The 14385-nt window shown below is 39.9% G+C and overlaps 2 protein-coding genes across 3 annotated transcripts in view; both read right to left on the bottom strand.

The window, feature by feature from the left end:
- The window catches only part of LOC119655778 (calcium/calmodulin-dependent 3',5'-cyclic nucleotide phosphodiesterase 1-like), an 831136-nt gene that overhangs the window by 657032 nt on the left and 159719 nt on the right, over positions 1 to 14385 (bottom strand). The window lies entirely within an intron of this gene.
- On the bottom strand, positions 2746 to 4607 carry LOC119646288 (piggyBac transposable element-derived protein 4-like). The gene is made up of 2 exons (XM_038046702.1): positions 4307 to 4607; positions 2746 to 4247 (listed from the first exon to the last, which is right to left on the bottom strand). Exons 1-2 carry the CDS (start codon positions 4605 to 4607, stop codon positions 2746 to 2748), a joined length of 1803 nt encoding a protein of 600 aa, XP_037902630.1.

The following is a 14385-nucleotide window of genomic DNA, read 5'->3' as shown; positions in this document are numbered from 1 at the left end:
TTTAAACCGTTAAGTTAGAAATTTATTAGTGCCCAATCTGTTGCGCAATTATTATGATATATACGGTATTATTATATACGGTAGATAGATATACAACTGAATGGAAATTTATTCTTTTCATTGGCCTTTGAACATTAGTGAAAGAAAGAAAGGAAGCTTTCGTTGTTAAAGGTGTCAATTTCAATATGAACTTCCGGAATTTTGCTACCATAAATTTTATTGGCGCCAACTGATGTTTTCCAAGGTATTTATTATCGAAACTTTCATCTTTGACAGAACATCAATAACTAAAATTGGCTGCTTTCAGAATCCCAAATTCGCACGGGACGCCAAAAAATTTTCATTTTCTGTACTTACGTCTCTTTTAACCGTATAACCATCTACGTATAAATATAAGAAAATGCAGTTTAAGTAAACAGCTACCAAAATCATAATATAACGCATAACAGGATTCAGTATTCATACGGGCACACCAAACTCGGAGATCTATTTTCCCAAGACTGCTCGAAAATCTTTCGCTGAACATGAATATGAACCTGACTTTCGAAAGTAATTACCCCACACTTATATCTTTCTCAGTTAACTTACCGAATTCTAATCAACTAACAATCCAACTCAAAAAATGCATATATATATACTTTCACTTTGGATTATGAAATAATACTGAATCGCTTGAAAGATTAAACTAATAAAAGTAAATGTTTACATTAAAATTCATCCCTTTATTACTTTACCCATCCTTGTCAACACTTCTTGAAGGAGCTAGACACACTGGCAGGGTAACGTTCCGTTTGGATAATGTCAGAAATGTTAAGTTTCATAATAGTCCTGAGAACCGCATTACATGTCTGTTATCGCGAACGCTAATTGAGCGAGGTCAACCTTACATATCTAGAACGTACACAAAGTAACAACTTCAGGGTTGAATATCTTTCTGAGAGCGTATCATTTGCGCGATGAGAGGTTAAAACACCATCATTAGACACGCTACCTGATGATGTTGTGGAGGGACTTTAATCATCACCAGTGGCATTTCAAAATGCTAAAAATAATTTTGTGATATTTCATTTTCTGTAAATGTTTCCAGACTGGTAGGAAGAAGATATATTCATAAAATTCGGATTTCTTAGCTTACAATAGTTTCATTATGTAATAGTACATGACTTTCGTGAGTGTTTGCTGCTTTCTGGCTACTGAGAATGATGGCATTTTGAAGAGTCGTAAAAATGTGGTTGGTTGGCAGAATAAAGTTGAGGTAAACTTGTATCTTAACATAAATGGTTTTATTTGGAAATGTATATCAAGTTAAACAAGTTGGAAACCGCATTCGTGGATTCTTCATGTGAGAGTATTCGGGTGGTAAATGATTTCCTTTGTGCAAAGCTAATTTACACAAATCGGACAATATCAAAATTAATATAACTTTGCTAATAATAACAGCATTCCCGCCAAGCTATGATGCTTTATATTTAGTGTAATGTTTATAGAGGGTTTTTGAAGCCCAAATGCCATATGCAAAGACTGCCACAATTTTTCGCAAATTTATCGGTTGGGTAGTTTTCGATAATATCTCAACTTAGATAAATTTTTTCGAACCTGTCCACACATCTCTCCCCACTCACAAACTAAAACCTGCTAGGGAAAGTACTAATCGAGACCTTTCAAAATTATCAATATCACTCTCTTTTCAATCATCCTTTGTATTTTGCAGTATCCGTGAATTCTCAGCATCCAGATCATTTGGTTCTCTTTGCCCGATGATGAGCAAATGATACATTTATTTTCCTATATGTAGCGTCTTTCCGTTCGTGCTACTTAACTCTCTTAAAAACCTCCATTTCTCTCCATATAGTTTCCTGTTTGGCATCCCGGCATTCACTTATTTTAGGATAATAATTGAAAATGATCATTCTAATTTTCCATTTTGAAAAAATTGTCTCCAAATCCCTATCGCCTTTTTAACTAACAGTGAAACAAAACTAAAATGGTGAGATCAGGGAAAGAGATAAATAAAGTATAGTTGGAGTTATTCCACTATGCTAAATCCTACCTGATCTCTCTTGGTGACAGGTCCCGCGACAGGCCGACCGAGAAAATGCATACAATGTCGTTACCATCAAGACGATCAAATTGAGTCACAAGTCTCGAAGAAATTCTAGGGCGTTCACCTCAGTCGACGCGGCAGGACGGGCCCGGTCCTGTCGAGAAATGGGCAAGGGTTCTTGACGCATGGACGGAGTCAGGATGTAAGCAAATTAGTCCAAACAAAGCAAATATGTGTCTGCACGCTAAATGTTGGTACCCTAACTGGAAAGACCGAGGAACTCGTATTGGTATCTACGCTCCGCAAGAAACCCGATGGTCTGGTGCCAAAAGCTGCGACGTTGAACGCGAACACGGTAAAAATGGCTACAAACTTCTCTATTTTGGTAGCCCACACACTTAATATGGTGTTGGCATTGCCATCTCAGAGGATTTCCGTGATGCCATTAACCTTCATCCGTCCCTCATTTCCCCACACATTAAAGTTCCTCGCGTATCAAATTGATACCCCATAGAAAGTAGACGTGTTTCATGCATTTTTATTTATTTTTATTTGGAAAAATAAAATAAATAATAAAATATTTCGAAAATATTTTATTTAAAAAAAATTGAATTCAGTTCATAAGTATTTATTAAAAAAAAAGTAGATTTTCGCAAAAAACTTTCAATCACGAAATGTAAAAAATGAAAAAATGAATTAAATTATAGTTTATCAATGCAGTTTGTGCATAGTTTGAAATGATGTGCATTGCAAACATAAGTTATACACTTATCACAGCGATTACTGAATAAATTTTTGTTGTTTTTATATTCGCAATGTGCACAACGACTTCGTTTTCCTGCTGACGGAGCATGCGTGAGTTTTTGAGAATTTGGTAAATTCGATTTTCGCGATGCGTTTGTCGCTGATGTTGGCGCTGCTGATGTTGATGTCGTTGGTGATGATGATCTTGATGAAATATTCTGAATTTCATCTATAACAGCATTTGCATTTGGTGTTCGAGGACGAGTTTTTCTGTTCGCAATATATGGTGTAACTAATTCCTTTCCGAGCTCCACTAAGTACAAGCGACGGCGATACTTTTTTTTCTTATATTTCCAATCTGCGTTGAGATGAATAAATATTACGAAACTGTTGCATGCTGAAGTATCAAGGATGTTACAGAAAAGGGCTAATGGCCAACGATTCACCTTGCGTTTGCAGCGATAAGTGCCTACGAGTTTATCTAGAGAATCAACACCACCTTTCGTCGCATTATAGAATCGAATAATTTCCGGCTTTTTTTGTTCGTCGTTAGCCACACTTTTCTGGTCATGAAGTGTACTAAATATAGTGACAAAACGATTCTTTTTTGGTACGTAAGAGACCATTGTGCTGCGCAAATCAAGATCGAACACAAATTCGGAATGATATACTGGTTTGTTTTTGATTTGCAGCAACAATGGTGGAATTTCTTTTCGATTTTTTCTGATCGTTCCAATTAACTTGTTTTGTTTCTTTTTCAATTCTAGGGCCAACTGCCGTGAAGTAAAAAAATTATCTGTTGTGATGTTACGACAACTCAGTTGATTGCTTAGAGTCAGAACAACTCTTTGGCCTTGATTTACTTCTGCTTTACAATTTCGATCGCGACCCGTATATACTTCAAGATTCCAAGCATAATATGTACTTGCATCGGACAAACACCATATTTTGATACCGTATTTATGCGGTTTTGATGGTATATATTGTGTAAATGGGCAGCGACCGCGAAATGGTACAAGTTGTTCATCTTCTGTAACGTTTTTTCCAACAGTGTAACACATTTTCAATCGATTCACCCATTTGTCGTAAACGTTTCGTATTGGTGCCAATTTATCTCTTGATCGAATTCCCTTTCTCTGTTCTTTGTCATCGAAACGAATGCATTCATTTATTAGTTTGAATTTTTTCAAAGTCATTGTGGCGCGGAAGATTGGTGGTCCTGTTTGGTCATCCCACAATTCATTTATACATTGCCCATGCGATCTGTACACGCCAGCTAATATTAGCAAACCATAATAGGCGCGCAAAGAAGCAATATCAACTGGTAACCAAAGTTCCTTGTATTTTCGAGATCCATATAAATTTGTCATTTCAACTATTGTCTTTTCGATTGGTTCCATGAATAATAGAAACGACGACAAAATATCAGTACATCGTGACGACGCAAACAAAGTTGGACCTGTTCAAGCAAATATCACAAGCATAACAAGAAGAAGTAGAATATGAAGAAAAATTTACCAGGTGTTTCATGTAAAGCAAATGAAGCATTAGATCTATTCGGCAATTGTGGCGGCGGCTCGAAATAATAACAATATTTTCCATCTTTCGATAACACAAACTCCTTCGGTTCAGAACAAGTAGTTTCATGTTGCTGTGGTTCATTATCTACAACATCGTCGTCTGACTCGTATTCACTACTTTCATCATTTTCACCTGGTTCTGGTAAATATTCTTCGTCGTCACTACTAGTTTCAAATGGATCAAAATCACTTTCTTCCTCGTCGTCTTCACGAGGATCGAAATCAAATAAATTCGACATTTCGACAATAAAACGCGAAAGTGAAAACAAAATAAAAATTTTCAAAACGCTGAAGCAGAAAGGTGCATAACCGCTATGGCTATACGTAGTATCAATTTGATACGCGAGGAGCTTTTACGTGACTTTTTTTATTGTGCCAATTGGGTGAAAAATAGAAAAGAAGAAAATATATTATCTAATGAATTTGATAAAAATATTCCTTGGGCCAAAAAAGCAGGTCAAAATATTAATATTACTACAAAATACAGAACGTGAAAGTAACGATTCGTATCAAATTGATACGAGGGACGGATGAAGGTTAAAGAAGTCGAAAGATTTGATGACAGACAAGTCGACCTGATGCCCAGAAAAATGCCTTCTGGTAACTTCGCGATGAAAAGACTTGCCACGTGCCTGCTGACGACTATTTCATCATTGACGACCACCTTAATAGTCATGTGGGTGAAAAAGCAGACGGTAACAGGTGCCATGGGGGAAAGAGGTTTGGAGCACGCAATGAGGGTCGCGAGCGTATAATCGATTTTGCGGACACCCATGACCTTGTACTTATGAATACATGGTTGTCCCATCTTCCTACATTTTATAGTGGGAACAGTAAAACGCAAATCGACTATATTCTCATAAGACGTCGACATTTTACCACTGTCACGAATTGCAAAGCCATTCCCTCAGCATCGCCCGTTGATTGCCGTCTTGCGAATCAAACCACCGATAAAACAGCGTGGAGAACGCACTGACCCGCGGCGCATTAAATGATGGCAATTTCGTGAGAAGAAAGAAGAAATGATCTCACTCACACGATTACGAATGTGGAAGAATCGTGGAACCAAATGGAATACACGATTCACAAAGCGGCCCCTGCAACCTTCGGGGCCACAAAGCCGGGTAAGCCGTACATCAACCAAGATGCTTGGCTTTGGAATGACGATGTTGAAATGAAGGTCCATGAAAAGAAACGCCTCTTCCACAAATTTCATGACGATAAAACGCTAGCCAATTGGCAAATTTATAAGAATACCAACCGGGAAGTAAAGAAAGCAGTCGCTGTCATTCGAGCGAACCACTACAAAAATCTTTACGATAAACTGGACACTTGGGATGGCTAATGAGGTCTGCATCGACTTACTGAAAGTCGTAATGAACGCACACAGGATATCGAACACTTCTGTTCCGTTAATGACAAGAACGGTGCTTTGCTTACCAACCATCGAGCCGCAAGGATAGATTTCAACTGAAGAATTTGCTCGTCCTCCACTTCTATAATCATTGCCGATATTTGGACCAGTTCCACCTGTCAGCGCAACTGAAGTCGAGGAGGCAAAAATCGGGGAAAGCCACAGGAACTGACGACATCGCATCTGAGCCCTGGAAAGTGAAGATCTAAGACCCAACATTGTGGCGCAGTGAATTCTTTAACCGGGTTATTGAGGAAGGAAGAACACATCTGACTGGCAAGAAAGTACTACAGGTTCCATATGGAAAAGGAAAGGTAGTCCAGGAGAATTACCCTCCGATCCGGTCACTTTCCGATACGATGAAGATTTTTGAACAAACTCTTGACAACAATCGTTGAAATAACCGTGAATAAAGCCGGTCAAAAACTGCGGAACTACTGACGCAATACACACTGCGCGGCTACTCATGCAGAAACACCGTGAGAAGCATCGCTCTCTTTACATTGCATCTCATTGCAGGATCTAGAGAAAGCTTTTGACGGTGTTCCATACGAGCTCATCTGGTATGCTTTACAGCAACACTTAGTGCCAAAAGAACTCGTGTGCTGAGTTCAATTGCCCTAACAAGATCCGAAAAGTAAAGTTGGAAGTAAAGTCACTCCTCACAATCAGCGGTAGTGATCTGCCCAGAACTGAGCGATTTAAATACCTCGTGTCAACGCTATCAGCCAATGGAGAACTGCATAATGAAATTGCTTCATACATTAAAGCAACCTGGATGAAGTAGCGTTCCACGACTGGTTTTCTTTGTGATCGACGTACCAACGAACGTCTAAAATTTAAAATTTATTACAATGTCGTCCGTCCGGTAATGAGCAGCGTCTTGCGGTAATGGCGTTGGACTAATGGCGTGACACGTTTAGATCACATCCGATTCGATCGAAGTCGATGGCAAACGACCAAAAGACAGGCCGAACAACGGTGGCTTGATACGCTGGATGGGGATTTAAAACCCTCGAGATTGCACCCAGATCAGGCATTCGATGGAACCAAATGGCGAAACCGATCACGACGAACCGACCTTGTGAACAGGAAAAAGGCTGAAGAAAAAGAAGTTTAAAAAAAATAACGTTTCGAAAGTGTTCGTTCACCTTCTAAGCCCGAATATTGGAATCGTAAGTGCAGTATATTTCAGAAATCGATGAAAGGGATCTTATCATCAAAAAATCATTGCAATGTTTGGTATTGACGTTGTGTGACCTTCACTATCCGGAGATTCAAATTAATTTAGACCACAGGTAATACTGCAAAGTGGCACTTGGAAGAAATAAAGAAAAATAAATAGAACGGAAAAGATGACAACGAATTACTATGCTTGCGATCAAATGGGACTGTTATTTTAGCCGAGGACTTGCTTTTATTAAATTTAGCCACGCTCCTGTAGTCACTGGAAACTTTTAGAGGTAGTGTTTGATCGGAAAACTCTGACCACGTACACACTCTCGGGAATCAGTCTTCCATTGGAAGAAAATATTTCAAATGCGCGTAGCAAAAAAAAAGTAAAAGTTTAGATAAAAATTGTAGAAATTTTTAGAGTATCCTGGCGGAAGGATCTGCACGCCGAGCACTACGTTCTTGATTCGATCCTGCAGGACGGAATGATATGTGTTTGAACGTTATTGTCGTTCTGGTCGAGTAAAAGTCCGTTTCAATGACTGTTTTGGGCCCATAAAAAACTTACTAGAGGTGCTTCGATGCCGCCGTCCTTTGAAATCAAGTTTCAAACTTTGCGATCTATTTATTTTGCCTAAGGCTAAGCTGCAAGAAGTTATCGCATTGGGCCTCAGACCAGAGATGGCAACCATTTTCTTTAAACCAAAGCAGGCTGAAATAAAAGTGACATTTATTGCTTTATTGTGACATTTTTTGATCAAAGCGAAATGCTCCAGAGAGTCCACATCCCATAGATTCAGCCGAGGCTTCACTGGATCCTCTGACATTTCCCTCATATAACAGGATAAACACCAAACTCGAAGCGTCCTTTCCCTAACCTCTCAACTATTTGCAATTATGACCGCTAGTGAATTAATAGCATATTTCTGAGGCAGCAGACATTACGAAGACGAAAATTGTAATCTAATTGCCGAAAGAAAGACCGTTATATTTTTCCATACAATATAGAATACAAAAACGAATTATAATTATTATAATAGAATAATTGAAATTTCAGGATCTTATTACATATTTTGTGATAACGATGCTGTTTTATTTACATGACATGCTGATCTCAAGCCTAGGTATTACCCTCAGTAAAACAAAAATAAAATGCTGACTTCAGGGAAAGAGATAAATTAAGTATAGCTGGAATTATTCCACTATGCTAAATCCTATCCGCCCTCTCTTGGTGACAGATCCCCGACGGGCAGGCCAAGAAAATGAATCCAATGTATTCAAAAATAAAGTGATTGTGTTGACAGATCTCAAACCTCTGATAAATGTCGACCTCAGCTGACGCGACAGGACGAGCCCCGGTCTTGTCGAGAAGTGGGCAAGGGTTCTTGTCGAATGGACGACGTCAGAACGTAAGTAAATTATTCCGAGTAAAACACACATTGTCTGAATGCTAAATATGGCACACTGGTACCCCTAACTATATCGTCATTGCGGGTGGCGTTAATGTGGGTGATAAAGCAAATGGAAACAGGTGGAATGGGGGAACAGGGCTAGGAGCGTACAGTGAAGATGGTGAGCATTTAGTCGAATTTGCGGACAATCATAACCTTGTACTTGTGAATACATGGTTCATCAAACAATTGTCTCATCTTCCTACATTTTATAGTGGGAATAGTACAACGCAAATCGACCATTACGAATGTAGAGAATCGTGAAACCTAGTTTAAAACAATTCACAAAGCGGCCTCTCGATTATTTTAAGATGACTTGCTCAATTGAATATACATATGTATAGTACATGTGGATATGGATGAAAATGCATATTTTTTGACATGGTCACAAGCGTTTTTCGCTTTCCTTTCTCCACAAAAGTAAAAGTACATCCATATTTTCATAATTCCAGATATGGACGACCTCTTCCTTGTACTTACAAATAAAATCATCCCTTTCTATTCTGCGTTTACTATACATATTGCTTAGAGGATATGTGGATATCTGCATATTGCAATGGTATTTGAGTAGAATACAAATCTCCCTTTTTAACAGTGTTCCCTAACATAACGTTTTTGGCTTATCTTCAGATATAAGTTTTACATTTATTGACGACGTTGAATTTTCCGCACGTACTAAGAAATCAATATTTGCTCGCTATGAGATTGATATTCAAACTCAAGTAAACCAAAAAATTCAATATATCAAACAGAATTTACACTGAGGGGTTAGGTTAGATCAAAGATATTTTTATGATACTTTCAAATTCAGAGTAATCGATTTACTTTAAATTTTTTATTTATATTGAATATATTATGCCTGATAAAGAACAGTTTCCTTTCAACTCCCTTCAACTCTGTGAGAAAGATTTTCTAGATGAAGCAAAATTATAATAGAAAAATGTATGAAATTATCTGCTGGTATTATCCCGAAATTGTTCACTAAATTTGGGTGTAGGTTTTATCCGCACAGGAAAAAACAAATACCAGAATTGGAGTTAGATACATGATGCGATGTTATTGCCGAATTCAATCCAATGCAATATTCACCATAGCTTGAATTGCGTACACCATTATGGATCCGTTTCTGATAGTATATTTTTCCGAAAATCACCACAGTAAATTAGATGGAAAATCATAATATTCACCAGTGCTAACAGGAAGATTATTTCACAAACTCTGGCGCGTCTATCTTAAAACTAAAAAGCACTATTATATATTTCCACTTCCTTATTTTTCCGTTTTGCCTTTAACATGCTACATGTGAATTAGGAAAATATATTTTTGCTTCACTATTTCCTTAGAAGTTCTATTCAAAGAAACCCTATTTGGAAACCAATTAAACAAATCCTTTTCCTTCCTTTCCAATTATCTGTTTCATTTGGGGAGTTATAATACTTCATTCGGAGATAGAATTTTAAATTTGTATGCAAATTAGTTTATATTTATTTAATTTTCCCTTCAGCAGAGATTTTGTTGTGTGTATATATATATATATATATTTATATGTATTGTTATTACAATTTGTTTGGTAGTTTAAAATAATTTCTCCTGTCTGTGTGTGAACCGATCTATCCGGAAACAGGTCTTTTTTAAGTCGCTTAGATTCGTACTTAGGTAATCATACAAACCTGAACCAACTGGAAACTCGTTATAATCCCAATCAAAATGCAGCGAGGGGCTTTCGAATTACACAACTATGGAATCTGGTCCATCCGCAAATGATGGACAAGTCAAAAGTGCAAGGTCCCGTTGGGAGTGTGATCACCCAATCGATGTTTACCTGAAGGTAATTTTGATCTGATAGAAGAAAAAACGAAGTAACAGTCTTCAGACCGCCCTTCCTGTACTGGAAAAGATGCTAATGGAACCCAAGCCAAGGTGGAACAGCATACGCTGACGGTTGCGTGGCCAAGGGTTTCTAGTATGGCGACCCTGAAGAACCTTCAATATCCAGTGCGACTGAATTTTTGCCAGATTACTCGTGGAACCAGAACGTACATTCAACTTGCATCTGATAGCCAATGATCCACATGAATAAAATCGAGCCTGTTCAATCCCTGCATCTTCATGTCCTAGAATCCCCATGGACGGCTGGGCAGTGGTCAAGTAGCAGGACCCCCGGGTGAATAGCCAACTTATTCTAATCCGCATAAATGGACAATATCTAGAGACGTTGGAAAAAAACGGACTACAAGGTGCGATTTGGGGTTAGGAGCGCAATGATAAAAGTGGTCCGCTACATGAAACTGGCTGACGACTTGGACTCAGTCGTCGCCGCCAACGAGCTGTTAGCGGAAATTAAATTCTAAGCGGAAATGAAAGCCTAAGCCAATTGCTGGTCTTCCTCCAATGCATTAAGACAGGAGCCCTGAATCGGAGGAGAAAGAACCATCAAAGGTTTCCAAAGTAGATATTACAATTTATTCCACATCTCAGATACCACTGGTCGAGACACACTTACGATACATCTCCTTTCCAGAAAGAGCCCGCATGCCTGCCTGGGTCAAAACCTGAGTGCCAGCGACCATTCTATATTCAAATTTGAGCAGGCAGGAGTGGATAACGTCGGAAATTACCGAAAGATGTGAGTCCTTCGTTTATTTGTTATTATTAACACATGCCTATTGTGTGCAGCATGGCTAGTATATTAATCTTCCAATCCCTAACTCGGAGAATTGTGACGGTTGTGAATCTCTTGGTATCAATATAGTAATCGGCTCTGCGGTCCTCGCGGCAAATGCCTTCAATGTATTCTTATAGCTCTTCTTCCTGGAGCACCGCATTAAATATGCTGTTGCTTCTTGCTCTCTCGGACTACATTTGTCCTGACGTCGGGCAGCGAAGCCTTACGGGCATATTAATATCATACACTAAGTACCGTGTCTGAATAGCTGAGTAGTTAGAGCACAAGGCTGTCATACGGAAGGTTGCGGTTCAAATCTCGCTGGTGGCAGTGGGATATGTATCGTTATTTGACGTCGGATACCAGTCGACTCAGCTGTGAATGAGTACCTGAGTCAAATCAGGGTAATAATCTCGAGCGAAAGCAATGCTGACCACATTGCCTCCTACAGTCTACTCTGGTGTACCGTTACGGTCTTGAATGAAGTGCTCTAACACACTTCAAGGCCCTGATCCAATATGGATTGCTGCGCCAACGATTATTTTAAATACCGAAAGATGTGAGCCCTTTCTCTATTTTTTTTGTCATTAACACATACCTATTGGCGTACAACACGACTAGTATATTAATTTTCCAATCCCTAACTCGGAGAATTTTGACCTCAACGACCTCAAAGTGCAACATTGTGACTAGTCAGTGCCGATGTATTCTAGGTGGTGGGGCAGGGTAGAGACGCACTAAATAGACCGGACGCTCAAAGTCACCCTTTCCTGTGTACGTTCTCGTAGGAACATAGAGGCTATTAGTGAGCCAACGGTCTGGCCAGGCGGAAACCTACTCTTGGTAGTAGGCTTTCCGCTGGTGACTGTTAAGGATGGAATTTACTTACACTACTTAACAGTTATTAACTTCAGATGGCGACGGTTCATCACCTGCGCCAAATCCAGGCATATTTGGTACTCCTTTCACAAGACTCGATAGCCAAAGCTTTAAGGCCCGACGCTTACAAATGCATACGGACTTACAGGGGTTTGCAGGGGTGCACTGGCCTACCATGCCGCCAGACTTGGTGTATCCTACAATTCGCTTTTCCGAAGTTGCGGAGTAGCGGAAGATATCAACAGACCTTTCTTTGCGATTGCCAAGCTCTCGTTAGCATCAGAAGTTTGTGGCATCTAAACGACGGACGACCCTAATTGGTTCCTCGAAGCCACCAGTGATACCTACCTTCCCTAATTCCCTCTTTTTTGATAGTAGCTTAACTTCTATTTGCTAACATGTGGTGTTTTAACTCCATATACATGTGTTTACATATAACGTAAATGCTTACGTAAAGATTATCGCAAACAACAATTATATCCAGCTCAGGAGTATTTCTTACCGAAATATTTATTTATTTATTTATTTATTTAATTAACGGACAACAAACAGAGTAAATTCCAATTAATTATTGTCCACAGGAGGAGGAGAGAGCAAAAAACTTATCCTACGTTTAAAACTACTTAAAGTAGGGAAGTTAAAAGGACCAAGCTGTTTTGCATTATAATTCCGGCAAAGCCTGGGAATCGGGGAATGAAAATAGACTTCGAGCTCCGCGAAGGGCACGTTGAAAATATCTGCGTTACGTGTGTTATAAGACGCAGGACAGCAGGTGATCTCGTCAGCGGCGGAGCAGTCCATCAGGCCCGAGGAAAGTTTAAAGAATGTGCATAGATCCAGATAGGATCTACGCTGTTGTAGGAAGGGAAGGTTTAGAAAGTGGAGGCGGGAGGGGTAATCCACACGAGGGAGACTTTTCTTAAAGAAGAGAGAACGGGTGAATTTACGTTGCACATTTTCAAGGGCAAGACAATCACAGTTACGAGTGGGTGACCAGATCACGGAGCAATACTCGAGGGTATTCCTCACAAGGGAATTGAAGAGAGGAAAATCAGAGGAGGAGTGAAGAATAAAGCCTGACAATTTTGCTACTCGATTGATGACATCGAGGCAATGGGTGTCAAAGCGGAGCTTATTGTCGAAAGTGACTCCGAGGTCTTGAGTGGAATTTAAGCAGGATAAGGAATGTCTGTTAAGCGAGTAGGAGAAAGAAGTGGGTGAGGATTTTAGGGAGTAGCACATAGAGTGACACTTTCTGACGTTTAGCGTTAAACCATTAGTCGAGCACCAACGAACCAGAGTGTCCAGGTTATTCTGAAGGGAAACACAGTCCATAGGCGAACGATATAGCGGAAAACAGCTTAAGGTCGTCTGCATAGAGCAAACAGGGACAAGTAAGGAGGGGAGGAAGGTCGTTAATAAAAAATAAAAATAGCAAAGGACCTAGAATAGACCCCTCTGGGACGCCAGAAGAGGGGGAGAAGGAGCGGGAAGTACATCCGTCAAAAGAGACGCGGCAGGATCGGTTGGAAAGGTAAGAGGCAAGCCATAAAACACGTGGTTTGGGAACGTTTAGGGACGAGAGTTTGGATAGAAGTATCTTGTGATTTACAGTGTCGAAGGCTTTCGCGAAGTCAGTGTAAATGGTATGCACTTCTTGCCGTGAAGTTAGACATTTGGCGACAAAGTTAGTAAAGTCAAGCAGGTTGGAGGCAGTGGACCTACGTTTAACGAAGCCGTGTTGTTCTTTCACTATGTGTTGGCCAAAGTGGGCGGACAACCAGTCGCTGACATATCTTTCCAGGATTTTGGAACAGGAGGAGAGGAGGGAAATGGGACGGTAATTCTCGGCAAGCGAACGATCGCCACTTTTGTGAATGGGGATAATGAGAGCCTCTTTGCACAAGCTGGGAAAATGATTCTCTTCAAGGCTTTTGTTGAAAATAAGAGATAGGGGAAGGGAGATGGACTTACCAGTTTTGATCAAAAAGAGGTTTGGAAGACCATCGTAGCCAGGTCCGACCTTGGCATCAAGTTCGCCAATGAGGTATTCAACAAGGATAGGAGTAAGAAGGGGAATGGTAGGCGATGCGGGGCAGGCTACATCTACTATCGAGAGGGATTCGGAGGAAGGAGGAGGAACATAGACAGACGAAAAGTAGCGGCAGAATAAATCACAAGATCGTTGGGGGGAGTTAGCTGAGAAGCCAGAGAATTTAATGGACGGAGGGGATAACTGGGCGGGGCAGCGGGAGTTGCGAATGTGGGACCAAAAAGGTTTCAGATTTCCGCGCTTTAGTGAGTCTTCCACGCTGGACAAATATTCGTGTCTGGACTTACGTATTAAAGATTTGACCGAGGAACGAAGGGATGTGAAAAAAACTAAGTCAGCAACGTTTCTAGAAGACAGGAACTTCTTTCTCACAGTCTGTTTT

This window comes from Hermetia illucens, chromosome 1 (assembly GCF_905115235.1).
Source record: "Hermetia illucens chromosome 1, iHerIll2.2.curated.20191125, whole genome shotgun sequence".
In the NCBI taxonomy this organism is placed as follows: Eukaryota; Metazoa; Arthropoda; class Insecta; order Diptera; family Stratiomyidae; genus Hermetia; species Hermetia illucens.
This window is presented reverse-complemented; position numbering and strand designations above follow the sequence as displayed.

Bases quoted from the DNA above. Each gene is read 5' to 3' on its own strand.
- LOC119646288 (XM_038046702.1), bottom strand. From the start codon at position 4,607: ATGTCGAATTTATTTGATTTCGATCCTCGTGAAGACGACGAGGAAGAA. The intron at 4,248-4,306 runs GTAAATTTTTCT...TTGCTTGAACAG, and splicing joins TGCTTTACATGAAACACCTG to GTCCAACTTTGTTTGCGTCG.